Source organism: Bombus pyrosoma, linkage group LG7, assembly GCF_014825855.1.
Source record: "Bombus pyrosoma isolate SC7728 linkage group LG7, ASM1482585v1, whole genome shotgun sequence".
Taxonomy (NCBI): Eukaryota; Metazoa; Arthropoda; class Insecta; order Hymenoptera; family Apidae; genus Bombus; species Bombus pyrosoma.
The window spans coordinates 1758402-1785576 of NC_057776.1; the positions used below are offsets into that span (position 1 = coordinate 1758402).

The 27175-nt window shown below is 35.4% G+C and overlaps 2 protein-coding genes across 6 annotated transcripts in view; one reads left to right on the top strand and one right to left on the bottom strand.

Annotated features, from left to right (window-relative positions):
• The window catches only part of LOC122569527, a 353752-nt gene continuing 326577 nt past the window's right edge, over window positions 1-27175 (bottom strand). The window contains exons 3-8 of one of the 4 annotated variants that reach the window (XR_006317495.1): window positions 19833-19910; window positions 8919-9100; window positions 5044-5242; window positions 2519-2625; window positions 503-749; window positions 1-427 (exon numbers count right to left, since the gene is read on the bottom strand). Coding sequence is in view for 3 of the 4 variants with exons in the window: in XM_043730692.1 (XP_043586627.1) it covers window positions 624-749; window positions 2519-2625; window positions 5044-5242; window positions 8919-9100; window positions 19833-19910 (692 nt within the window). In the remaining variant the exon portion in view is untranslated. Of the gene's footprint in view, window positions 750-2518; window positions 2626-5043; window positions 5243-8918; window positions 9101-19832; window positions 19911-27175 lie in introns of all 4 variants that reach the window. The other 3 variants (XM_043730692.1, XM_043730694.1, XM_043730693.1) reach the window with 3 other exon arrangements.
• Window positions 5915-13570, top strand: LOC122569525 (histone-lysine N-methyltransferase, H3 lysine-79 specific-like). Of its 2 annotated transcripts, XM_043730690.1 has the most exons (3): window positions 5915-6929; window positions 7012-7358; window positions 9903-13570. In XM_043730690.1, exon 3 carries the CDS (start codon window positions 10166-10168, stop codon window positions 10988-10990), a length of 825 nt encoding a protein of 274 aa, XP_043586625.1. In that variant the 5' UTR covers window positions 5915-6929; window positions 7012-7358; window positions 9903-10165; the 3' UTR covers window positions 10991-13570. The 2 variants fall into 2 exon arrangements, with proteins under 2 accessions (XP_043586625.1, XP_043586624.1); XM_043730689.1 differs by having other exon boundaries at window positions 5915-7358.

Consider the following 27175-nt stretch of genomic DNA (forward strand, 5'->3'; position numbering starts at 1 on the left):
TCCATTTTTGGTGAATTATCCTTTTCTCTCTTGAAATACTAACAAGTTATTTTATAATTCTAAAAATTATTTATTCAATAAAAATGCAATAAAAATTAATTTCTGCATTTGTATTGTTATTTATTGTCACCAAGTAGCAGATATCTCGTGATATCATAAAATACCACGAAAAATACTATACTAAAAGCATCATTCCAACATACGGAGAATCTACAAAGGAACGTTCCTTTAATTATATATTTTTTAATAATATCTATCTTCTGTTCCTTTTTCCCTCACAACTCAATGTCATATTTCCTTACTTTACATTCACGCATATTTTCTTCGGGCATTCAATTAACAAACATGATTCCAATTAGCGTACACACAAGGTGATGTATGGTTTCTTGTGAATATGTACCGGCTGAATATCATCAGACGAAACGTGCTATAAACACAGATATGTAGATTTTTATAGAGACCGTAAGTGTGAAATAAAACAGAATTTGCGGTACTCAGTCACCATGAATGGAGAAGTGAAAGTCTTGCTCAGGCTCGTTTCTGGTACACCCCCTTCACCAACGTCCACGCTAAGATCCTTTTTACAAGGTCATACGTGGCGAGCGGTGGAGGGGGTCTGGCCGCTATGCTTGGTCCACCTCGTGACAAACTTCCATATAGTCTGGATTATGCATTATATCCTTTATCATGTCCTTTAGGATCGGATAACGGGGAAAGATTGGATACACTTTTGAGCTATTGTATTCCTCCTGTGGGAGACAGAGCATTAGTATTATTAACATAAGTGTAGTAAGAGTGTGTGCCTTGGTGACGTCAAAGCTAAATGAGTAAAGGAGTGGGAAAAGGATGCGAGGGTTGAGGGTCAGCAATTTTTGACTTGAGAAGTCAGAAGCTGGGAGCCCAGTGTTAGGGTAAGACGTATGAAGATATTGTAGTCAAATAAACCATGCTTTGCTCTAGACCATATTTTGATACTACATAAGGTAGGTCTTCATCATGGTCTATGACAAAATAGTGAGTAATTGCAAATTGGTAAATGAAAAAATTAAAAAACAAAAACAATTTCTGTCCACGTTTGTTTTTCTCCATGACAGCGAAAGATTGATCTAACATCTTTAATCTCTGTTCAATACAATTTAATTTTTTAAACAAAATATTCATAATTATATAATAATATGTAAAATATACACAATTCCTGAGTGAGTGTATTTATAATCATATCGCAGAAAAACTATACCTATTTAATTAAATCATAAAACCCTCGTGACAAAGGTTTTTATGGAACTGGTTAATTTTCATTTGATAGTTAAAGTATAGATTATTTTTTATAACATTAATTCCACCCTGTTGTGAGTTTGCGTTATTATCTAAGAAGTAAAAAAATTTACAAGTATTGTTTTTATTATCAACCCTCTTAATTGTATTGGATCTGTCATTTGCTTGGTAAGGAAAAGTTCGATAATTTCGATTTGGAAAGAATTAATGAACATTGTGATTATATTTTTATATTTAGAATAATTATTAGATTATTATCAATGTTATCACATTGAATATTTTATTTTATCTTATAAAGTGAAAAGGCAAATAAAGAGGCTCTTTACCACTATGTGATAACTAAATTTATATAAGAAATTTATATAAGAAATCTTTCATATAGTTAATAATATTGTGGATGTTTATGCATTTAGAATTAGTGTAAATATATTAAAAATTGAACAAGGATAGGTACATGAGATTGCTAGTGACCTTCAAAAGCAACATTAAAACGAGAAAAACAAAAAGTAGACGTTTAATTGTATTTGTAAATTATGATATACTTGGATACAAATATGCAATTGTTTTATTCTAAAAATTATGTTACACATTTTTCTAGAAGCTATAGACTAATAAGATGTAGATTAGAATTTGTTTCAAGCAATACGTTAAGAAACTGTCTGTCTAAGAAAAGCAACGCGAAGAAATCTTGATCAATCAGTGCCGGGAACTATTATTTCTTTACGAACTTTGTCAGGTTTGAAGTGAGCATTGTGGATAATGATAAATCTATATGGGCAGCGCAGCGCTAAGTTATTCTTACTTTATTCACCTCGGTCGTACCATTTCTTCTTAAATGAAGTATCGGTATTGTGGGTACGGCATATAAAAATCTCTGACCGGCATTTTTGCATTTATAAGACAACGTGAAGAAACGTTTTTGACTTTGAACAATAGCTCCGTTAACGCAAACAAATTTTCATAATTTTACAAACAGTCATTTCTTTTCTCTATTGAATAACTTCTTCTATAGTTACTCTGTCTGGATAATGAAGGACGAGGAAATAAAGTGGGATTTACATATAAGATATGTATATATGTGTATTTGCATGACGAAAACATAAGGAAGGTTCTCAAGCGAGCATGTTTTCGAACATATTTTTCAGAAATTATTTATCAACTTATTCAGTTTCGATACATGTAAAAGAAAGAAAAAATGACATGTGAAACAAAGAATAATTTGGTTTACTTATTTTATAAATACCTTTAAGTCTCGAATGAGATTTCTCAGCCCCGTGTACTTTTTCAATAATCTGTACAGGTCGTTAGTCATTTGAGTGTTCTCTGCTTCAATTTGAGCTGTTGTCATACCTATACATACAAATAAATATGATATATATATATATATATACAGAGGAATAAATCGATAGAGAACGAATGTAAAACCTATTATGTTCAATGAAAAACGTATGTAACGTATATGCTATTTGATGCAATGCGTAATTGATTTAATCAGTAATTTATTTTAAAGTCATATTGGGCTTTATCTTTTTATGACACGTTTAATATTTTCTATAAGAAGTTGAATCTCAATGTTTTACACGTTATATGACATTTCATTCCAGTTATATTTATTTTCTTTCTATTTGCTTTATTCTACAAAATCGTCTATAAGATAAGTAATTTTTAACACTAAAACTGTCTTAACAATTAAAATGACCAATTTGCAATTTTTCATAGTAATTTTTGTAGCACTATATGTATGTGTTACGTCGGGCGACACTCTACCTAGCCAGGCCACACATCGCAGACAAGATGGCAACCGAATGTCCGCACGTCTTTACTGCGTACCCTCAATAGACTTAAGAACCTACCTGTTACGCCACGAGGCTTGTGAACCGTCGCTCGTGGCACTACAGTGTGGCAGACGGACCGTCTCATCTGCCCGACAAAATATACAATGTAGCGGCAAGCGCATAGTTCATTAAGCAGAGCGAGTTCTAGAAACGTCGATTCGTGACCGTTATTTTACCTCGCGCAAAGAAGGTGGCGTGATCCGAGCGTGGTGGGGGTCGTTTCCCAGAGAAGACAAAAAAGATCGAAGGGCAATCAGTACCATTTGAGGATTCAAACGTTATACGTCGAGAGGTTATGACAAATAAAACTAAAGTCGCTTAGTCTATCGAATACATCAAGAAATGTTGTAAAGTCGAGTCGAATTACTGTATCAAAAGTGATCGTATAATCGTTAAATAATTGTGGCGTGTTCATTATATTATTTTAAATATTGTAAAGTTACCAGTTTATGTTAACCCTGTTAATTCAGTGTTAAACTCATTGAACCACCTCTGTTATCTCAACCGAAACAGGGGAACGACTAATTCGTGGCGTCGATTATCCGAATCGTAGCGAGAAGTTACGCCTCTCGTTGACGCGCTTTCCTCGCGATCGCATTTCTCCGCGAACAGTGCTTCGTAACAGTGTGTATATATATGCATTCACAACGATGCATTTTGGGGAACTCGTGTGATTTTTTGTAAAATATGTAAATAAAAACTTGCATTTTCTTGAATTGTACATATATTTTCACACACCTTCCATTTTGATCTCTTTGGTGCAAGTTTTGTATTTTAGACGTCGGCAATTGTAGCTTTGAAAAGTATGTCGTAATTAACCATAATTTGTAATAGGTGTATTTATATTATATAAGAAGTAAGAAAAAGCAATATATGTATAGTTATATATGTATAGATCTTAGGTAAGAACAGCGTAGATCTTAGTTGTTTTAAAACTGTTATTCATCTATTATACTTTCTTAAAATTTTATTTTAAAAACATATATTTAACAACAAAACTAAGTTAGTAAATAATATATTATTACCAAATGATCATGTTTGTCTTCAAATTGTAGTGTCAATTCTGATGAAATGGATGGTTGAAATGATTTCAAGGGGGACATAATTTGACATGATTAGTTTTGGTAAGAATATGCATAGAGGACATATGAAGGTCAAGTTTGTTTTTTGAAATGAAATCATATATTTTTCATTACGTTAACCGATCCAGCTTGTAATTTTGTGTAAAAAAGAATAAATCTATTCATAACATAGGACCATTAATTTAGGAGATAGTTTAATTTCAATTCGAATTCAATTCAAAGTGGCATAACTGGAACCACTGCGATAACTTTTCAGATATATTTTATTTATTTTTATTTTCGTAATATTCTCTAATAATCGCTACAACTTATTTTCGTATCATTTTTATTGAACTATGTTATGATAGATCTAACGATATCATTGAAATCATATACATTCCATAATTCTTTCGTGATTAGTTATCTCCTAGATATTTATATTAAGTAATATTTACTTATTTATAATACATATTCATAATTATATTTATCTATAATAAGTATTAACTTATTATAAATAATTAGCCATGTCACTGCGCCACGCCAAAAAAATTACTGAAAATTCTCAATGCGAGAATTGATTGTAAATTACTAATAAATAAAAAAAAAAAATTATCTCTTTGAAATATTTATAAACCTTTCATATAAGCATTTCGCATGATATTATATATAGATAGTAACATTATAATATGATATTATAAATTAACAATATTATTTTTATTATTAAAATAGATACTTCCTCGAAAAGCAAACATATGTATGTTTAGCAATTGTATCTCTAATCTATTGATTTTAAACTTTATATTTAAACATGTTATACATTGGAACAATCCATATTTGGAAAATTGATTTTCTGTAATAGAATTTCAACTCACTTTCGAGTCTTTCAATGCGTTCTCTTTTGGTATCAGCTTCCTCGGCCAGACGGGCCGAAGTTTTCACACCCTCTCCGCTCTTGTGGGTCTTCTCCATAATGGAACATGCGCGTAGAACAAAGGCAGGCACTGTTTCCTGTTTTTCCTGTTTAGGTATATCCACCAGTGTCCAGTATTGAGTCTCCAACTTGATGACGTCCTAGAAAGATAAAGCCACAGATTCCCTTGTATATTTAGAAATATAGATCATTTAAGCATTAACTAGTTAGATAGAAACATATTAAATTTTTTATTTTAAATGAATGTTTTAATATTTTAATCTGAATTAAAATTACACGTAGAGTACTAGGAAAAGTTAGAAGCTACCTTCATTATTACGATATTTAGTAATTAATTAGTAAAATAAAAATGTATTGAATTTTCTGTTTTTGAAAGATATTATATCTTATTTTAATATTTTAAACTTAGTCAAAACTATTTATACATTAATAAACATATTTCTACATCAACTTCTTTATTTTAACGTTTAAAGATCAATTAACCATATACAAATGTATTGCAGAAGTTTTGTTTTTCAAGCATATTATACCTTAAATTTAAAAAATGTTCCAATATTTTCAATTTGGTAGATTTTCTACTTAAAATTTTTTAATAAGAAACTTTTCCATAAAATTAAAAGTTAGTAACCAAAAAATAATTTTAATTCGATGGATTTTAGTTACATAAATAGAAGTACATATAATATAAAATACATAATCGACAAGAAAAGCAGGGAAGTCTTTTTAAAAGATTGTAAAGAGCAAATAAAATAAGTATGGAACACGTCCAAAATATATTTAAAAATAAAACGATAAGACGAACTAAAGGTTCTTAAAGAGGAATGGGTGAGGGTGATAAAGGAAAAGAAGGAGGAAAAACAAGAAAAAATGGAAAGAGGAGGGAAAAGCAAATCCATGAGCGATTCCTGGAGGACGAAAGAAAGAAGGAAAAGGGAGAAGCAAGGGAGTGAGAAACGGGTAAGGGCAACACAGGAGGATAAAGAAAGAAAAGTGGTAGGAAATGAAGAAACACTAAACAAAGACATAGAAGAGGAAGAAGCACGGAAATCTCTGAAATTGACGAAAAAGAATAAAACAGCAGAAGAAGATGAACTTAAAGTTGAATTTTTAGGGAACCTACTCAGCAAATGGATGCCAAAATTGAGAGGACTTCTTAATGAAATGTGGATGAAAGAACAGCTAGCGAAAAACTGAGGAGAGGTAAGGATTTTTCCAATAATATACATATCAAGTAGGGGAAGTAGCTTCCAATTACAGAGAAGGCGTCCTCCTGATCGTTGAATATGAGTTAATGACGATTTTAAGTTATCAACAAAGATTTTGGGAGGGAGAATCAGAAGATGGAAAGATACTAAAGGAAATTCAGGCAAGCTTTTGATAAAAGAGATACATTTGTCTTAAATGGCCTAATCGATAACAAATTTAAAAAAAAGGCAGACAACTATATATTGCATTTAAAGATTTTAAGGTCTTCGATTTATCTGAGACAGGGGGCAGGGATACTTGGGGCATTGGTTATCAACGGGTAACATGTTCACTAAACATTTAAGGATCACCGCATCGCAGCGAAAGTCTGAAAAACCGCGAATACAATAGGGAGTTTGGTGAGAAGAACAGAAATTGGAGACTTGAAAAGAAAGTAGTACTTAATAGATACACCAGTACAGGGTTCATGTATGGAGTGGAAGTACGGGGTTGGAAGAGAAGGAAGAAAAGGAAATAGAAAGGACACAGAGAAGACGCCTGAAAATAGTTCTAGAATCAAATACCAATATTCCAGAATACATATGGAGAATGGAGTCTGACGTTAGGAGAATTAAGGTAGAAGTATGTAAAAGGGCAGCGAGTTATATCCTCGAGATATTACAGATGGGAGCAGGCAGATGAACCATAATTCATCAAATTGCAGACCTCCGCAGAATCGAAAATGAAGCGTCATCAGTGTAGAAAAGTGCAGTAATTGATGTAATGGAAGAAGTAGAAACTGAAACAACATAGAAGATGACAAAAATGCAGGAAAGATTTGAAGAAGAAAAAAAGAGCTTAAAAGAGGGTTAAAAATAAAAGAACAGGGAAGGATGATTGGAACAAACCTGACAAGTCAAGCTATTGTGATTGGTGCAAGATAGGAATGGAAATTGAAGAATATCTGGAAGACAGAATGGTGAAAGAGAAACATAAGGAGCGGTAGCCAAGAATAAAGTGTGACAATATGGAAGAGCAGGGAAAAGGGCGTTTAGGGAGAAAAAATGTAAGGTAAGCACATACACAATTGCTTGGAAATCTTAAAGAATTTCTATTAAACTACATAAAACTTCTAATAAATAGATAATATAAAATGCATAATGTCGTATTGAAAAACAAAGATTCCTGAAAAAATAAAAATAATCTTTTTTCGAAATTTTATCTACTAAATGCAAGGATTTTGGTTTAATTAAAGAAACATAATATAACTTACATTTATATAGTTTTAATAAAATATCAAAAAATATCATTTGTTTATCTACTGCAAATTGTATTTTTGTTAACATATTGATAGAAAGGAATATTTTTTTGGAAAGTGTAGTTAAACACTTTCAGTATTATAGTATTGCGTAAATTCTGAGAAAAGAAGTACAAGGAAAAGAGTTCAGAATGAATTAGTGTCCAAAGTAATTGGCTGTTACAGAATATCCCATCTTTTCATCTACGTATATTGACACGTTATATGAAACGAATAAAAGCAAAGAAAGCCACAGCTTCTATTCGGTTCGGAAAGGTTCGGAAAAGTTCGGAAAGAAAGCTATATATGTATGTATTGATTCAGACCAACTATTTTATTAGGATTCTTTCCTAATTTCAAACATAGAAATCCTTCGAATGATTCATGTCTTTTTTATCTATAAGAATATTTGTTAAAAGATTTATCGTTTCAAGTATTATTTGTATTTAAAAATTATTTATCGTTGATGTTTTGATGATATTGTCTGTATATACATTTGTAATTGTAGGTACCAGATTATTAGCACCGAAAGTGAATTTACACAATTAGTTGTTTAGTAATTAGTACTGATGACGAATTGATTTTTAAAATATTAATTTTATTGTTGGAAATCGAACCTGAAGTTTGTATCAACGATCTTAATCAAAGTGAACTTTATACCTTTCAACTCAGTTAACATATACCAATGTTATTAACATTCGATTGTAACGTCACTAGATAAAAAGATGTACGGGAGGGAATATGGTCAGTGGGTTTTACTGGACAACTGTGGACAAAGATGTGCAACTGTGTTAGGAACGAAATTGCTTTTTGTTCGCTGTATTTTCACGTACCTATATTCGTATACTATTCATATTAACGGAACCATGAAAATAATTTATTATCTCTCATAAATGTCTGGATTGCATTTGTGGTATGTACCTGTTATGAAACTAAAGATAATCCTATTAAAATGTAACGCAATCTAGATTACTAGACTTTAATAATACACTGGAAAAGTTTACTTACATTTTCTTTCATAGAAATCCTGTTTAGTCTAGTATTAATGAATAAAATCAATATTATCTAATATATGCCATTTAATAAAATTAATATTTTTTATTTAAATATTAACACTACAACGATTCACTTCATATTAAAAATTGATAAAATATGGTTTTTATAGTATAAATGAATATAGAAGTATCGTTAATGTTAATTATACTGATATTTGAAATCTATTAAGTAATGTTTCACGTTGAAGAGTATGCTATAAATTACGTAGAATTCATGAATACGTTAGATACCTTTGAATACTAATTTATTAATCTTTAAGAATACAATATTATAATTACCTTAATCATTACTTTTAACAGGTTGTAACGTTGAAATACGTTACGAACTTGCTTGCTATCAGTATATTTGCACATGAGTTCAACAAGGGCACGTTTAGCGATCTCGTAGCTTCCGTCGAGGCGTATCCTTACGATTCTTAATCTTTCGTTTGTTTCGATCACCTCTTCTTTAGTTTGTCCACCTACATTAACAAATATAATAGAATATTTTTGCACATTACGTACATTCTATATATTCTTAAACCTTCAAGATTCTTATAAATGCATAAACATCCGCAGGTTACTAATAATCCATAAGTAATTCTACCAGTGTGAATGAGGTTTCTTAATTTTAAAATGTTTTAGTAGGCTAGTTTAATTTAACATAATTTTGCGGATATTTTTTAATGTATTCTTATTATATAAAATATAGGATACAAAATAAGATCAGGTTCCAAAAATTATATAACCTAATCCAAACTGCTGAGTATTTCTTATAAGTTGATTCTGAATGTTTATGCAAATTCATATTCTTATGAATATAATTAAAGAAATGGAGTCTAACTAGAAATCTGTATCGTTTATTAGATATTATCACGGTATTATATTTTAAATATCTTTCCATATATAAACACTCTCAGTCTATTTATCACTTGTGATTCAATGACGCCTTTTGAGGTTATACATTCCTATATATGCATGTTTTATCGAAGGAATAGGCAAGACATTAAGTCTTGCATTTTTTGAACTGTGGTCAAATATTCTTTTTCATTAATTATTAATAATAAAAACATCTTATTCTGATTTTTTGAGAAAATACAATGCATCAAAACTAGGATCAGCATTCTTAAGAACAATATTTATCATTTTGTGAGATAATAATTTGCCCAAGTACTGTTTTGAATTTGGAAATTAATAATATTCTATAATTTTGCAATGAATAATTCTAAAAGTGATGATTAAACAAATATGAATATATGTTTCATTTTCGCTAAATATGACTAGTTTACAAGGACTTTCGGTTTGGTGCGAGGCAAGGGCAACACGTGGACGGGGTGCTCTGTAGAAAAAGTGAAGTGTGAGGGGAAAAAGGAAAGGAAAGCGCGAAGTAACACGAAGAGAGGAAAGATAAAGTGCAAACACACGAGGAGGAAAGAAGGAAAGGTGAACGGAAGAGAAACAAGGGAGATTTATAAATAAGAGAATCCAAAAAAGGAAGAGGTTAGGCAGACAGAAGAAAATCAGAAAGTTGGGCAAAGAAATAACAGATGGCGACAGTAAGAGGAAGGCCAAGGAACACAGGCAAGGCGGGAAACAAAGAAGAATCCAAAAACACATTAGAAAGGTACAGCTGGACGGAAAAGGAGAAAACAACCAGGGGGGAAGGAAGGGAGGGAGCGACAGAAAAAGCGGAGAAAATGGAAAGAGGAATAGAAGCTAGGGTAAAAGAAATAATAGGAGTGTTCGAAAAACAGCTGGAGGAGTTAGCGAGGGCGATGAAAGAGGAGATAAAAAGGGAAATAAAAGAGGAAAGAGAAAGAAGAGAGAAGGAAATGGATGAGGAAAGAGAAAGAAGAGAGAGGGAGAGAGAAAAAGAGCAGTGGGAGAGAGGAAAGAAGGAGTTAGTAGACAGGATCAGAAGACTCGAGGAGGAGCGGGAAAGGGAAGAGAGGGAAAAAAGAAGGAATAACATAGTAATCAAGGGGGTGGAATGGAAGGAAGGAGACAAAGAAGAAGCAGTAAAGGAATTCATAAGGGATAAAATGGGAATAGAGACAGAGGTGGAAAAGGCGCACGCGATAAGGGTCGGAGATAGGAAGACGATAATGGTAGCGTCGATGAAGTCAAGAGAGGAGAAAATAAAAATAATGAAAGGAAAAAGCAAACTGGCAAAAGGAGTATACATAGACGAGGACCTAACGAAAAAAGAGAGAGAAATACAGCAACAGATAAGGAGGGAGGCAAGAGTAAGAAGGGAAAAAGGGGGAAACGTAAACGTAAGGATAGGATATAGAAAATTAAAAGTGGGAGACAGATGGTACAAATGGAACGAAAAGGAAGAGAGACTGTCGGAGGAAAGAAGGAGAGGGTAAGAAAAATGAAATGAGGAGAAAAAAGAGGGGGGGAAGGCAGGGGGAATGAAAATGTGCTTCTGGAACGTAGCAGGACTAATAGGTAAAGACAAGGAGGTGTGGGAATACATAAAAACATTTGACGTAGTCGGACTCACAGAAACATGGATAGAGGAAAGCAATTGGGAAAAAGTGAAATACAGACTACCCAAGGAATTCGAATGGAAATGCAGAGCGGCAAGGAGAATAAGGAAGAAAGGAAGAGCAAAAGGGGGAATAATAACTGGTTTAAGAAAGGGACTGAAAGAGCTGGAATACAAAGAAATAAGCGACAATATGGTGGAAAGGAAAATAGCATATAAGGACAAGACATTCAGGATAATAGTGGTATATAATCAAGACTAGTTTACAAAAATGTAAATTATTAATTTCAATATTTATTAAACAATCTATGTATGACATACATACAATAAATAAAGCTTAAATATACAATAACACTAATACTAGTTTAATTCATTGATATTTACTTCCACACCTGTCCATTTATTTTTGGCCATGACTCTATATATTTGATTAATTAAAAATGTAGTAAGGGGAAATCTTATAAACTTTACTATTTCTAATTAACAATATTTTTTTATGATATATACAATTTTTCAATTATCACTATTCATAATTTCACCATCGTACACATTAGATCCTTTTTGCAAAAATCTATACGTTTAATGAATTACAAATGTAGTAAAGGGGACCTAAACAAATTTTACTATTTTTAATTAAAAATATCCTATTGGTATAGATATGTCTGATTTTGTTTTCTTAGAAAATATTGTTCTTCAAGAATGGGAATGTATATTATTCTTATCACATACGTATTCTAAAAAAGTATACAAACTATAGGTTTGACTTCAATGAAGTTGTTCCGTAAAAACCAATATAAATAGTACTTCTGACGCGTCGTTATACCAACTGTGGATGTAAAAGTTCCTACTTTAATTCTATTCATGATCTAACAATCGGCCATTTGGCACATGGCCAGTACCTTATTTCTAGCAGTTGGTATAAACATCTTTATCTCAATTCTCCGGCATTACTATACCGCAAATAAGTACAGGTTTTAGGAAATCGACATTTAAGATCGTTCTTTAATGGGGTAACTTTCCCTCGGATTTTAAATTCTCTGAATATTAAAATTATTTGTTACTGCTGGGAGGTTACACACTTTTGGAAGATGTTAAGGCATTGCACAGAATTAAATTTCAATTGATTTCAGAGATACGTAACGAACCAACATTATCGATATAATGCGTATAAATGGAAATGAAATTTTCACACAATAACGTAAGAACATCAAGAAAAGAAAAGTTAAAAGTAGTACATGTATTTAAGATTAATGTGAAATAAGATATACATAGAACGGTAATAAACAATAACTGCTTTAATCCTTTGACAATGCAATAAAATGACAAGGAGTTCAGGAATAATGTAAGAATGAACGGTGTTCTACTCACACGCCAATAGAAGACTGTCTTCCGTTCTTTTGTTGACATTCGCACTCACATACATACACACACACTCGAACCCGTTCAGGAATCAACCATCGGTCACATCTCAGCATCGGTATCGGTACCTTAACACTCTAAGGCTTTATATTTTTGTCGCAGTTATATTCCATTCTTAAACTCGGCATTTTCTGACGCATTTTCGTCCTCGAATGCTACGCATCGCCATCACTATTCCAATTAAACGATTTCATATAATCTTCGGCCGTGCTGATTACTGAAAGTCCTTCACCATCACTCACATGAACTATCTCATACAGATCACTATGTTAAACTCTATTTATCCTACATGTCCTAAACATTTCTGTTTCAATTTGAGCTTCGGCCCAAACTGTATTCGTTCAGTAAACACTAGGTCACTTCTTTTATATTTCCTTACTATCAAACATTTCTGATTGTACGTTTTCTTATTGTCTTGCTGCATTTTTAATAGATTTTGCTTTGTCGTTACTCTCAGTTTGTCACGACTTTCCTGAAACTCTTGAATCATCTCTTGCTCAATGAGCGTAATAATTTCTTGATCTCGTTTATATCGCATCCGCGTACAGAAAATAACCTCGGAGAACGCCATCATACCTATACCGCGTTAGTAAATACTATTGCGATATCGTTGTACCTTATCAACATGTTGATACCATTGATCAGATATCATTTATAGATAACCTTGTAAGCACTGATATTAACATTTTTACAGTTCGCTCTATTTCACCATTGTTTCTTGATGCTTTCGTGGTGATGAGTATATGTCGCGTCAGTCGGCACCACAAAAGTTCCAATTTGTATGCTTCAGGGTTTATCATCATGTCCTCTTCGAAGGTGCCGATCACTTTCGTAATTGCGTTCCCGACTCCCTCAATGTTTCGTCGGTGCCTATCTTTTCTCATTAACGTTCCATTTCACTTTCAAATTTCACGTACCAATTGGAACGCATTGTACTTCACCCGATTTCAATTTGGTGTGTATTTTTGTTTCTCTTTTTTCGCGTTCTCTTGTTTCGTGTGTATTGTCCTGAACAGCGCTCGAGCGGCAGTTGGCAATTTGTCCGAACTTACTGCATTTATAGCATTTCGTGTCTTTTCCTCGTTCAGGGCAGCTTTTCGTCTTATAATCGCGCATGTCACAAATATTGCATCACAACGTTTTGTCTGCTTCATCAAGTTTCTCTTTTCTTACTCTCCCTTTTGCAATTCCAAAAGTTCCAATTTTTCTTTTGCATGCGCGTTGGATTGAAATTTTTCTTTAATTCGGTCGTAAATGTCTTGATTGGTTTTCAATTGTTCCATCGTAGAAATATATATGTCGGGTTATCGTTAGAATTAAGGGCGCGTAGCAATTCTTCATTTGAATTAGCCATCGTTTTGTACCATAGAGATTATATTTACAGGTATAAATACGACTTTTTACAAAGTTTCACGAATAACCGTGGTGTTTAGACACGCGAGACGTTATTGACAATGTTCTTGGGTTCGATAACGAATCCACGGTCAACGGGATAAGTCTTTACTAAACGTAGAATACTTTGAAGCACAAAATACGTTTGCTGGGACGCTCGGTAGATACTGCTCGATATGCAACTTTCCAAGGCGATCGCACGAATAATAGACCGATGAAAATTTTCCTCTTTTTACAATCGCGTTCATTTGTTATATACTGGTTAGAAGCATCGAGAAAGTTCCAATGCCGTTGCTAGGCAGTTTCTGCCTGGAGTTTGATTATTAATACAACGTGAGTCCCATTATATTGACACCTCCGGGGCAAAATCACACGTGGCTAGGCCCGTTCTCGAGGCTGTATGCCGCCACAACCACGTTTCTAGGGAGAACCATACAACCACTGCACACCTCCGTCAGGCAAAACGTCCATCCCGTGACCGTGGCTACGTTCGGCGACCAGTCGTGTCACTCCGAGCCCAATTCCACTGTCACAAATCTCGAACAAATACAATCGGATTGAATGACGACAATTGCTTAATTACGGCTATGATAGAATGTAGGCTAAAGTATTAGAGGATTTTCCCAAAACTCCTTAATTCTCATTTGGTTTATTCTTTCCATTCCCTTTTTATTTGCTGCTTTCGTTTCGGTCTCATTCACTTTCTCCTACACTTGCTTACGAGTCTCTCGAATAGCGTCATGTGCATGTTGCAATTATTGTTTCCTTATCTGTATTCATCGTTACGTGATTTCCTTCGCACCGTCAATTATCACTCACTTTACCTCTTTTACTTTCACTTTCACTTTTCATGAAAACTGCACGGCCTTAGAATACTTGGTTTTGCCTTATGTTGATCTTCACCCGCGAAGATTTCGACCTCCTATTAATCCAGATTTCTTATCAATTCCGAACGACCTCTCAATTTTAGGATCGAGGTTTCATCACTGTTTTTACCACGCGTCAATCGAAAATTGTTTTCTTTGTTGACCGCGTGATCAGATTCGCATTCACACGCATACACAACAGTCACACCCGATCTGGACTTCACTGTCAGCACCTTACAGATGCTCGACACTTTTGACGCGGTTATATTCCATTCTTACATAACATTAATTTAGAAATTAATTACGTGTTTAATCCGAATATTTCCTGCATTTTTGGTATCAGATACAAAAAATATATACAGCACTTTTCACTTTTTATAGGAAATAAATATTGATTATTTGTCATATATCACGGTTACAGAATTTGACACCTATGACAACCTGAAATAAAAAATATATTTTAATAGATATTATTATAATAGTGATAGTGTTTAAATATTTCGTTTCAGTATTCAATATATCTAAGTTTTGTTACTTTTTATCACTGCCGGTAGTTTCAAAAGGTACCGGTGACCGATCAATATGAAATTGTTGGGTGTAATGGGATGAGGTAGCATATCTGTAATGTGGACTCTTAAATCATGCGTTTACATGACACAGTTCCCTATATATATGTCGGAGATAAAAGGACACCGGGGCCTTCCCTTTGGAATTCTTCGGAAAATCGCCAATATTTTAGTCTCTATAATTTAACTCGATTATAATTGTTCGAGATTTGTGATAGTGAGCTTGGGCTGGAGGCGATAACAAGTCGCCGAACGTAGCCGCGGTCAGGGGATGAACGTTTTTACCTAATAGAGGTATAGAGCAATTGTATAGCTCTGCTTGAAAAAAATAGTTGTAGCGGCACTCGACAGTAAACATTCTAATGTTTTCTGTCTCGTGGCCGCCACACACAGACCCTATTCTTCGGGCAAGATGATTACCAGACGTCGATGCATCCTCACAGTACGTGTTCAGCTAGCCTGAGGACCCGCTATAAATTTTAAGATTTTGTTAACTAAGGTCCTTCAAACGGACAAACAGTCTTTATCCTAACAATCCCTAAATCTACCACCTACTACGGGAAGATACAGGAAATCTGTTTTCTCACGAACGACGCTTCCCGCTAGCAACTTTCTCTCAAGGGCGGTTAGCATCCTTCTTCAACCACCAACATAGAAGTTAACCAATTAACAGGAACGTCCATTTCCCTCACTTTCCGAACGAAGGCATCTTTCCATGAATCCGATGATCTCGTGTCCTTAGACACACCCCATCATAGTTTTCCTCTGCAGCATCATCGTGACGGAAAGTCATTCTCTCGTGAGGTCTCGTTAGCGCGTTACATAGCGTCTTTACGCTCGGTGGATATTCTACGTTTTAACGAAGAGTTAGTCCAGTAATACCGTAGACAAGCAAATTGAGTACAACTTGGGCTTTGGAAGAAAGCGCATTTTGTTATCCCGTCGACCGCGGATTCGTTATTCAACCTAGGATCATTGTCATTATCATCTCGAGTGTCCAATTACCACGGTTACTTGTCAAATTCTATAATACTTATATTTGTGCTAGTAAATATCTTTTCTATTGCGACAATGCCTAATCCAAATGAAGATTCGTTTCACGTTCCTAACCCTAACCCTAATCATAATGCGAACCCGACATATATGATATATTCTCATTGCTATTAGATGCAATGTTCGCCAATTAGTACAACAATGTAAATAAGGTATATAACTAAATGTGTATATTTATCTATATACAATTAAGCCTAAAAACGTTCTATGAGTGAAGAAACAAACCACCAGTTTGCCTTTTAAGGAGGATTATTGATATTAGTTTGGGATAGATAAATGATGATGCTTCCATAAATAGGCGGCAGTTCAGATTGTATTGTCTTGTGTGAACAACGTTTGTGATGGTTGCCTCAACAAACAAGCCAGAATGTTGAGAGACTAGCTTTGGAAGTGTTAGTGATACGAGATAGATGCGTTTGTGACATCAATCCACATTAGAAGCCAGATGTGTGCAGATCCACACCGCGTACCCCCAGTTACTTCAAGGACCCATCATAAACTTAAACTTTTAGTTTATTGTTTCTGTAAGTATTATCGGTTTATGGATGGTACTTGGAACAGTCTTTAGGTTTTTATACGTCCTTACAAATTACGGGGAAAGCAAGTAGTTACCTAATGGGAAAAACCAAATATTTGGCTAACGAAAAAGCTGGTTTTTCTCATAAACAATATCACCTACTAGCCACGTTGGTAAGAGGCTTCCTCCTCCTATGTTCATTTATTAACGTGGACTATAACCAATTGGCATCGTGGATGGTTACCCTCACTTTTCCTAACGAAAAGTGCGAACAGCGAATCCGCGTTGTTAATTCAAAATGGCACACCCACACCAAGCTTTCCTCCGTAATGACACGAGAACACCTTAGGACAGAAAACTAAACCTACGATCAGTCAACATCTATCAGATTACTCACGCTTCTTGTAAACTGTGTTGTGTTATTTAATAAAGTACGATAGAAGATAAAGATAGTAATTATGTTACGACTGAACCATCCTGTCTTCAGAATCTAAGTGCTAATTTTACGTGACACGTTCCTCGGTGCCAAGTGTGGGACTATTATTATCTAAGCAAAAATGCCAAAAGATGGCAGACATAGCATGAAATTAAGGGAAAATTCTCGAGAGGTGCCAGGTAAGCGATGATGTTATAAACACTCTGTGGGTGGCGTTCCAATGAAAGACATTGTAAGGTTCACATGTTATTTATCCTGTGGATTTAAGTACATATCAAGACGTCCATAATAATTAGAGGCTTAGGTAGAAATGTTACTTTGCTAGGATCGATCGCGAATCTTTACCTTTATTGTAGAGAGATCTGCATATTAGAGTGAACAAGGAAAGATAGTAGAAATTGACAAAATGAAGTTCAGAAAGGGAAAGAAAGAAGGCTGGCAAAAAATACAATAGATAAATATTTGGAGCCATCGATTGCTGAAAGCACACGATTTTTTGAGAGACGAAGGACATCAACATTTATCTATCAGCCGTTCTATCAACTTCATAGTTGTTAAAACTGGAGCCTACGCTCAGACACTTGAGTCTCAATGGAGGGCACCTCGATTACGGCTTCAAAGGAGATATGTCCGAGGGAACAACTTAGATTATCACCCTTATGAATATTTATGCCGAAGAGAAGACAAGAAGAAAGGGCTTAATTTGTTAATTTAAAAATGATTCGATCAATTCGAGTAGTTTATCTAGGAATAGAATATTAAACTACTGGCCATTACTCATTCTTAGAAAGCCGAAATGAGAGATAAGTAAGGCAGATTAGATTAAGTTAGGACGAGTAATTTCGCCAAAAATATCGAACGGAAGATCTGTTAAATATATGTCGGAAGAACACCGGAGCCTTCCTTTGGAACTTTGGGAAAATCCCGTAATATTGTAATCTACATTCTACCATAGCCGTAATTAAACAATTGCCATTCAATCCGATTGTATTTATTCGAGATTCATTTGGGTGCGAAATCGAGAATGGTCCATCAAGCCGTACTATCTGACTGATAACCCACGAGATGCAACTAGCACTTTGAATACTAATTGTAACGTCACCAATTTCGGTTCTCTCCTATTTCTTTGGCTGTCAAATCTCTGAATAAAATTTCGGTGTTGAAGCGAACTCTCGGCTTAAGTGGAATATTTGATCAAATGGTAAATAATAGCAGTGGTAGTGAGTCTAATGTAAGAAAACATGATATTTTAGATGCACCCGAGGACGGGTGATTGTTAGGATGGCCGTGTCGGAGATGAAAGGACATCCGAGCCTTTCTTTTGGAGTGATTAGGAAAACCTCCAATACCCTAGCCCGGACTTTTATTGTAGCTACCCTTAAGCATTGAAAATAGGAAATAGTTGTAAGACGCTAATTCGATTATGTGTACTCAGGGTTATGACGATGGGCTTGGGCTCGAGGTGACATAATCAGTCGTCGAACGTAGCCGCGGTCACGGGACGGACATGTAACAACAGAGGTATGGAATAATTATGCGGCTCTCCTTAAAGACAAAGATTGACTCGAGAGGTGGGGAGAAGACTATATAAGGGCAGTTCCATTTGTACGGAGAGTTAGTTATTGAGAGAGTCATTACGACTCGTACGTCGAGGCACACCAGGATCGTGTATCAGATCAGATTCGTCTTCCCGTGGCCGTGGATTCGTGTCGAACCTGAGTTTATTGTCATCGATCTCTCGTTTGTCCGATTGCCGTCATTCCCTGTAACCTCCTGTAATCATCACCTTGGAACTAATAACGATCAGCGGGAATGCGTAGCCGCGATGGTCAGTTCGAGTGAAGGTTCATCAGACGCCCATACTTCAAATCCTTCTCCGACATATATATATATATATATATATATATGTATATATAGGGGCTTGTATCTTTCAAACGCATGATTTCCCGAAGTTTAAATTTGATATTTCAGATCTATCACCTCGTCCAACGATGCTCACCAAATTTCATCTCGGTCGGTCAGCGGTACCTTTAGGAATAATATTCTTTTGTGTGTATTCTATACTTTTCAAGAATAAAGTAGTTCATAATTTGAAAGAAGATATTTGGAGAGATACAAACGTGAGGAAAATATGAAGAAAATAGCAGATATAATAATGATCTTCTTTGAGCTGCACTGTTAAAGGATTAAGTAATAGTCGAATTGATTTTGACTAGATAGTCATGATTAAATATAAATAATCGTGATTAAATAAATTGTCATATGAGAGAACATTTTATAATTGCTAAATTCAGTACAAGTAGATTTAGCACAATAGATTTCATTCTACAGTAAAATACAGTGAATTACTGAAATAAATTATATAGTTCTTAGAAATTAATTACAAATGATAATTTACAAATCTATATGCACATATATACATCTAGATTCTTTTAAAAATACTATGTATATAATATTTTACAGCAACTTACTCGATGTTCCTTCATCCTTTACATCCTGAACGATTCTCCGGACACTCTGCGTGAATTTGCCCATGAGATTCGTGCCTGCTAAAAAATATTAACAAACAATTACTTAGAGAAGTGTAAACAAAGATGTTAGAAAATTTATCAAAAATATATTGAAGAAGCTACTTCCATTCTATAATTACATTTTTAATTCCATAAAGCTCGATGTTCTATGTATAACATTGTGCTTTGGTAAGTTATTAATTAATAGAACAGTAAATGTATTTATTATCAGTGAAACTGATCTCAGTGCATTGTGACTTCTTTATAATATTTATGAATATGAGTACTATTCATGAGTGATGAAGGAAGAATTTCTTTTATAGAATAAAAGAGATTTGATCTTGGAAGGGTTAAAAGAAAGATGAGGTATATCTGTTAATTATTAATTTTTAAATATCAATCTATATGGTCGTTACATTTGTTTTGATTCTAGATATTAGAGTTGGCTTTTATATCAGTGTTAGCATTAGAGAGACAAATGGTTTGTTTTTTGCTCATTGTGCTATTTGCATATTGCATATCCAGGAGGTAAACGTTTTCGTCAGAAATAAAAATGTATGTTGATGTATGTCTATGTTGGATGGCATAAAATGCGATAGGACAAGAGAGAGAATAAAGTCGTAAAATAGAAAACTGACCTTAGGATAGAGGTCAAGTAGGATAAAGGTGGCCAAGGTAGACTCTTAAAGGCAATTAAAGATGTGAATTATACTTATCATATTGGAGCAAAGATTGTTTTATTATTGTTCTATTCAGCACAGTTGTTATTTAAGACTTAGGAAAACATTTATACAGCAATTACGCCACTGTGCGCATTTGTGGCGCGCGCCTCCGTACAGGGAGAGCAGCACTTAGGCGGTGTCACAGACGGAATGCCACAGACGAAATCCGACTAAACAAAGCGATAAGATAGCGAAGTTGCAAGCGCGTTACCATCAGGATAACATCCGATCATTCTATCTATTACGTCGCGTGGGACATCTGCACGTCATCCCTCGCTACCTGGCAGCCAACGTCCAACCTACAGTCTTCCCGATTCTCAATAGACCCACAGACCCACCATAAAACGTTAACTTGTAGCTTCATTGTTTCCATACATGTTTGCCAATCAAGTTGCATGTCTGGAGAAGTTTCTAATTCTATAAGTATTTTCAGTTTATGGCTGGGTCTTGGGTTTACTAGGCGCTCTTAAAAATCACGGAGAAAGCGGACAGTCGCCAGATGGGAAAAGCTAACACATGTCCATCGAAAAAGGCTTTTTTTCGTCAGGAGCAAAGTCCACCCCCGCTCTACGTTAGTGAGAGACTTTTGCATATCCTGTTCATTAGAGTGGGTCATAACCAATCGGATCGTTACCCTCACTTCCTGGACGAAAAGTGTGAACAACGAATCCGCGTTCATCGGTCAAAGGCCCACACCAAGCTTTCCTCCGAGACACCACAAGGGCAGTTTTCTGCACCATCGAGCAAATGGTCCAGCAGTCATCACCACGTCACTCTTGTTCAACTCTTGAACAGTCGTCATCAACTCGCGATCAAATCTTCATCAATAAGTGTTCGGTCGAATACAGTCAGTCTTGAACAGTCACGCCTAGAGCTCAGAAGTGTGAGGTGGCTGTGTATGTGAGTAGTCCGTGGTATTAGTTGCTGCTGATTGTAGATGCCGCTCTGCTGTTGGGGTATTGCAGTATTTTTCTCCCTATTTAAGAATCGTGGAAGAAAAATCGGACTTCGGTCGCCGGGATTCGATCCCGGGATCCGAACGTTCGTAACCTAAGGCGCTAACCACTGCGCTACCGTCGTCCGTTGCTAGTTAGTGGCGGTGTTTGTGTTGTCGAGTGCCGCCACAAGTGTATTGCAAACGAAAAAAATAAAGTTTCTTTTTTCCTTAAATTTCTTTTTTATTTTACGTGACATTTTTGGCGATCCTGCCAGGATCCATTCGCTTCAGTGAAAACGAAATTACGATTTCGGCGTACGCGCATCATTGAAGATTGAAGGATCAGCAGACCACTGCGAATCTTTGCTACTACGAAGCCCTGCAGCAACTTTCAACGTTCCACTACGGTGAAACTAGACGAGAGGACTACGGTCAGCGCGGAGCAAGCCTACGAATAAGATTCGGAATCTAGAACCAACCAGAGAGGAAACATCCCAGAGACTCCTCAACGGCCATAGCTACTACGGTAAGCTGGAAATCTGGATTCATTTGTACATTACCGTACGAGAAAATCAAGTTTCTCAAGCGTTTCGAGCGTTTCGAACCCAAATAGCAACAATAGTTCAGACTCAGTAAACTTAATTAGAATCATGTCCGCACCGAGAAAAGATAAAATCGAAACTGTTAATACTGCCTCTGCAACCGGAGTTATGGATAATTCAACCCGTGCCATACTTGAGCAAATCGAACTTCTTGCGCGACGAATAGAAGAAACGCAACGAATAGCCGATAGTGAAAACAAGAAACGTGCAGCGGAGATAAAACTATTAGGAAAACATATCTCTAAAATAAATTTAGGACGTGACGCTACTACCGAATTAGGCTCCCTTGTTACGATGGATGAATCTAATACCAGCAATATTCAGAGAAAGCGACCACCGGTAAAACCTAACGAAACGGACGATATAGGAGTAGAAGGGTTTATTAAACGGGTAAGGGAAGCTCGAGCCGAATGTAGAGAAAAACGCACATTACTACGACTAATTCTAATGCAAAGAATCACCGGAGAAGCGGAACGTAGTATCCGATGTATGAAATTGAGAACTACGAGGACCTATTTGAAAGCCTCAGGAAATTTGTATCCGTAAGTATTACTTCCAATGGAGCTCGTGATAAGTTGCAACGTACGCGACAAACCGAATCGGTACACAATTATGTGAAGAGGTTCTGACACAACCTCAACGAACTGATATACGCGCTTCAACACGAAATTCGCGATCCAGTACGTCGAGCAGTCGCCATAGATCTTGAAACCGAACGAGCGACCAAAGTTTTCGTCCTGAATTTAAAACCAGAAATAGAGATATGTACATCAGCTACAAGGCCAAAGAATCTTCAAGAAGCGCAAGATGCAGCTTTCGAGGCGGAGTTAGTCATAGGGGAGATTGAACGCAACAAAAAATTAGGAAGAACAATGTATCAACCAATTGAGAGAGCTAAAACCCGATTGCAAAGAACACCTAAACCAATGCCAAGAAACTTCCAGCAAGCTGAGCGAACGCCACTTACCCAAAGAACTCAACTGAAATGCTTCAGATGTAATCAAATCGGACATGTCTCCAGTCAATGTAGAAATTTTCAAACACCCAGCCAACACCCGAGACCACCAGCAGTCCACTATCTCGAGACACACAACACAGAAACGGAAACTTACGACGAAACGACGGAAGACCAAGGAAAATTCCAAGAATCAACACCACGACAGGCAAACTTCTCACGATACGGTTTAACACAAGAACTGGACATGTGACACACCTCATCGACACAGGAGCAGGAATCAACCTATTGAAAAAGGACAAGGTAGACTGTCAAACCTTCAAAGCCGATGAACCTCGAATGTTCTCCATGGGACAAGACAGATATACCACTAACGAATTTATTAGATCTAAATTGTTTGGCAAAGAACACAAATTTTATATAGTACCGGAGGACTTTCCCTTAATAGAAGATGGAATAATAGGACTACCTTGTTTAGAGAAGTACCAATATGAAATCTCCAACGATAGATTAAAACTTGATAATAATATTTTATACTTTCAGAAATCAGAAGCAATACAACCAGGCGGAAAGAGAGTTCGAACCATCTACCTCGAAGGCAAACCAACGCGAGTGTGCTTCTTCAATTCTGGTGAGACAAACCATGAAATTTTTAACGACATTGATAACAGTAAAGAATTAGATCAAATTGTTAAATTTAAAACCGTAGTGAGAACAAATCATATTGAACGCGAACTCCGCGAACCTATAGAGAAAATATTAATACATTATATCGACGTATTCAATTTAGAAACAGACCTATTACCATGTACTAATCTGACAAAACATACAATCACATTAAAACAAGACAAAATCATAAACACCAAATCATACAGACCCCCAGAGTGCCACAAACGCGAAATCGAGGAACAAATGACAGACATGCTAAATAAAAACATTATAGAAGAATCAGACTCTCCTTTCAATTCACCAGTATGGGTTGTTCCCAAGAAATTAGATGCATCAGGAAAACAGAAATGGAGAATAGTTATCGACTTTAGAAAACTAAACGAACTGACTGACCAAGACGCCTACCCATTACCCGACATAGAAGACATATCAAGCCAACTAGAAGACGCGAAATTCTTCTCAGCACTTGACCTATCATCCGCTTTTCATCAAATCCCTGTGGACGAAAACTCAAAGTAATACACCGCTTTCTCAACACCGCAAGGACATTTCCAATTTAACAGAATGCCTTTTGGACTCAAAAACGCACCAGCCACGTTCCAAAGAATGATGGATACAGCATTACGCGGATTAATTAATAAACATTGCTTTGCATATTTAGACGACATTATTATATTTGGAAGCACTATTCAAAAACATAATGAAAACTTAGCCATAGTATTACAAAGACTAAGAGAGTTAGGACTAAAAATCCAACCAGATAAATGTGAATTTCTAAAACCAAAACTCGAATATTTAGGACACATAGTAACATCAGAAGGAGTGAAACCTAATCCGAAGAAAATAGAGGCAGTCGAAAACTTTAAAATTCCTAGAAACTTTACCGAAGTCAAATCATTCTTAGGACTCGTGGGATACTACCAGAAATTTATACGTAACTTCTCTAAAATAGCCAAACCCCTGATGGACCTAAACAAAAAAGACACCAACTTCCATTGGACGGACAAACAACAGAACAGTTTCGATACACTCAAACAAAAACTTTGTCAAGCACCTGTTCTGTCATACCCAGATTTCTCTAAAACATTCGTATTAACGACAGACGCTAGTAACGAAGGACTAGGAGCCGTATTGTCACAAGACGGACATCCGTGCAGTTACATCTCTTGAACGCTAAACCCTCCAGAAAAAAATTATACGACTACGGAAAAAGAATTATTAGCTATCGTATGGGCATTGAAACGACTACGATAATACTTGTTAGGACGAAAATTTATTATTAGAACAGACCATCAAGCTTTGAAATGGTTGAATAATTGCAGAGACCCGTCGTCTAGATTAATGCGATGGAGACTAAAACTAGAAGAGTACGAATACACAATCGAATACGTTAAAGATAAAGAAAACTCAGTCGCAGATACCTTATCTAGAATTCACGCGATTCAAAAAATAGAAACCCCTGAAGGAGCAGTAGTCTTAGATTTCTCACAACATTTTACGAAGTGGAAAAAGAAGTCAGAAATCCCAAAACGATTAGAAATGAAACCTAACGATCAATCTTTCTATCAATTAACTAAAACAGAATTAGGAGAGTTCGACGAGGCAATATGGTTACGGAAAATCGACAACATATTACGAAATAACAAGAAAGTAGGTATAGGAGACAACATGTTTACAGAATTAGAAAAGAACCAGATCAAACTTATACTTATATATTTCAATGATACCCGATACCCTGTCATTTTCGCGTGGGACCTAATCCAAGAATTAACCGAGGAAGAGATAGAGAAAATAATTCAGGAAAATCATAACGGTACGATAGGACATTTAGGGGTACAAAAGACATACCAAAGAATAAAAGAACGATATAAAATTCCATATTTATTGAATAAAGTCGAAGAGTTTATAAAGAGATGCGAAGCTTGTCAAAAGGAGAAATTAACGCGGATTAGACCAAAAGAAGAACCAATAATATCTGACACACCGTTACAACCTAACGACAAAATTGCTATGGACATCATAGGACCTATGACCAAAACTAAGAAAGGAAATCAATTTATACTCTCAATACATGACGAACTGACAAAATACTTGGTCCTAGTACCATTAAAAACACAACGGACAGAATCCATAATAAATGCACTCTTAGAACACTACATTTACATATTTTCTGCACTCAAAACAATTCTAACAGACCAGGGACAAAACTTCATTAGCGAACTCATGTTAAAATTCGAAGAGGCATTTAAGATTAAACACATTAAAACCACTAGCTTTCACCCTCAATCAAATGGATCTCTAGAAAGAACACATGCCGTAGTAAAAGATTTAATCCGTACAAGTCTGCATGATAATAATGATAAAGAATGGGATGAGATATTAAACTTCATATGTTTGGGTTATAACACAGCCGTACACGAAGGTACCGGATTTTCACCTTTTAAACTAACGTTCGGTAGAGACGAAAACCTACCATCGGCAATCGCGAAAACTTCGAATTTAACTTACAATAATATGTTCTCACTCTGGCAAAAACAATTAAATAAATATTTAGATATCGCGAGAAAAACATTAATAAACAGTAAGAAACGATACCTTCGAGACCAGAAAAGAAAGATAGTTCGAACTCAAACGGTATTTAAAGAAGGAGATTTTGTATTAATTCATAATGATCACAAAAGGGACAAATTAGACACTGAATGGTTAGGACCATACAGAATCCACTCTGTCAAAACCCCTTATTACGAAATTTTAATTGATAATATTATAAAGAAAATACACGGTAATCGTTTAAAACCTTACTTTCCAGGTCGACACTCCTCTTTGCCGGAATAATATCCGCGCAAATAAATATTACACCACTAGAAGGAAACTCTGTATTCGTAGAAAACATAAGAAAAGCGATTTGTATAGCGATACTGTCAATATCATTGTAGGATTAGACACTAGCGACATACACGAGCAAATAAACACGATAGAATTACATAAATCGACAATAAACTCACGCGCAATCAGCAAAGAATACGCTGAAGAGTTAGACGGATTACAAACTCGTATCAATAACCTGAAACAACTCGCAAAATACTTGAAAATGTTAATACACACCCGAAGCAAACGAGGTTTACTCAACATCATAGATTCCGTATCGAAAAGCCTATTCGGAACTCTCGACGAGGACGATGTTACACTCATAAACGAAAACGTAGACAAACTATTCGACGACAACAATAAAATCAAGACTGTAATAGCAAATCAGACAGCACTTATTAGGAAAATTGTAAACTCGGAAAACCTAAACCACCTAGAGAAATCATATAACGATGTATTAAAACAACAACAGCAGGCAAATATCGATAGATTTATGCTTAAAATGATTATGAAACTCGACACCGCGATACAAACTTTACACTTTCAGTTAG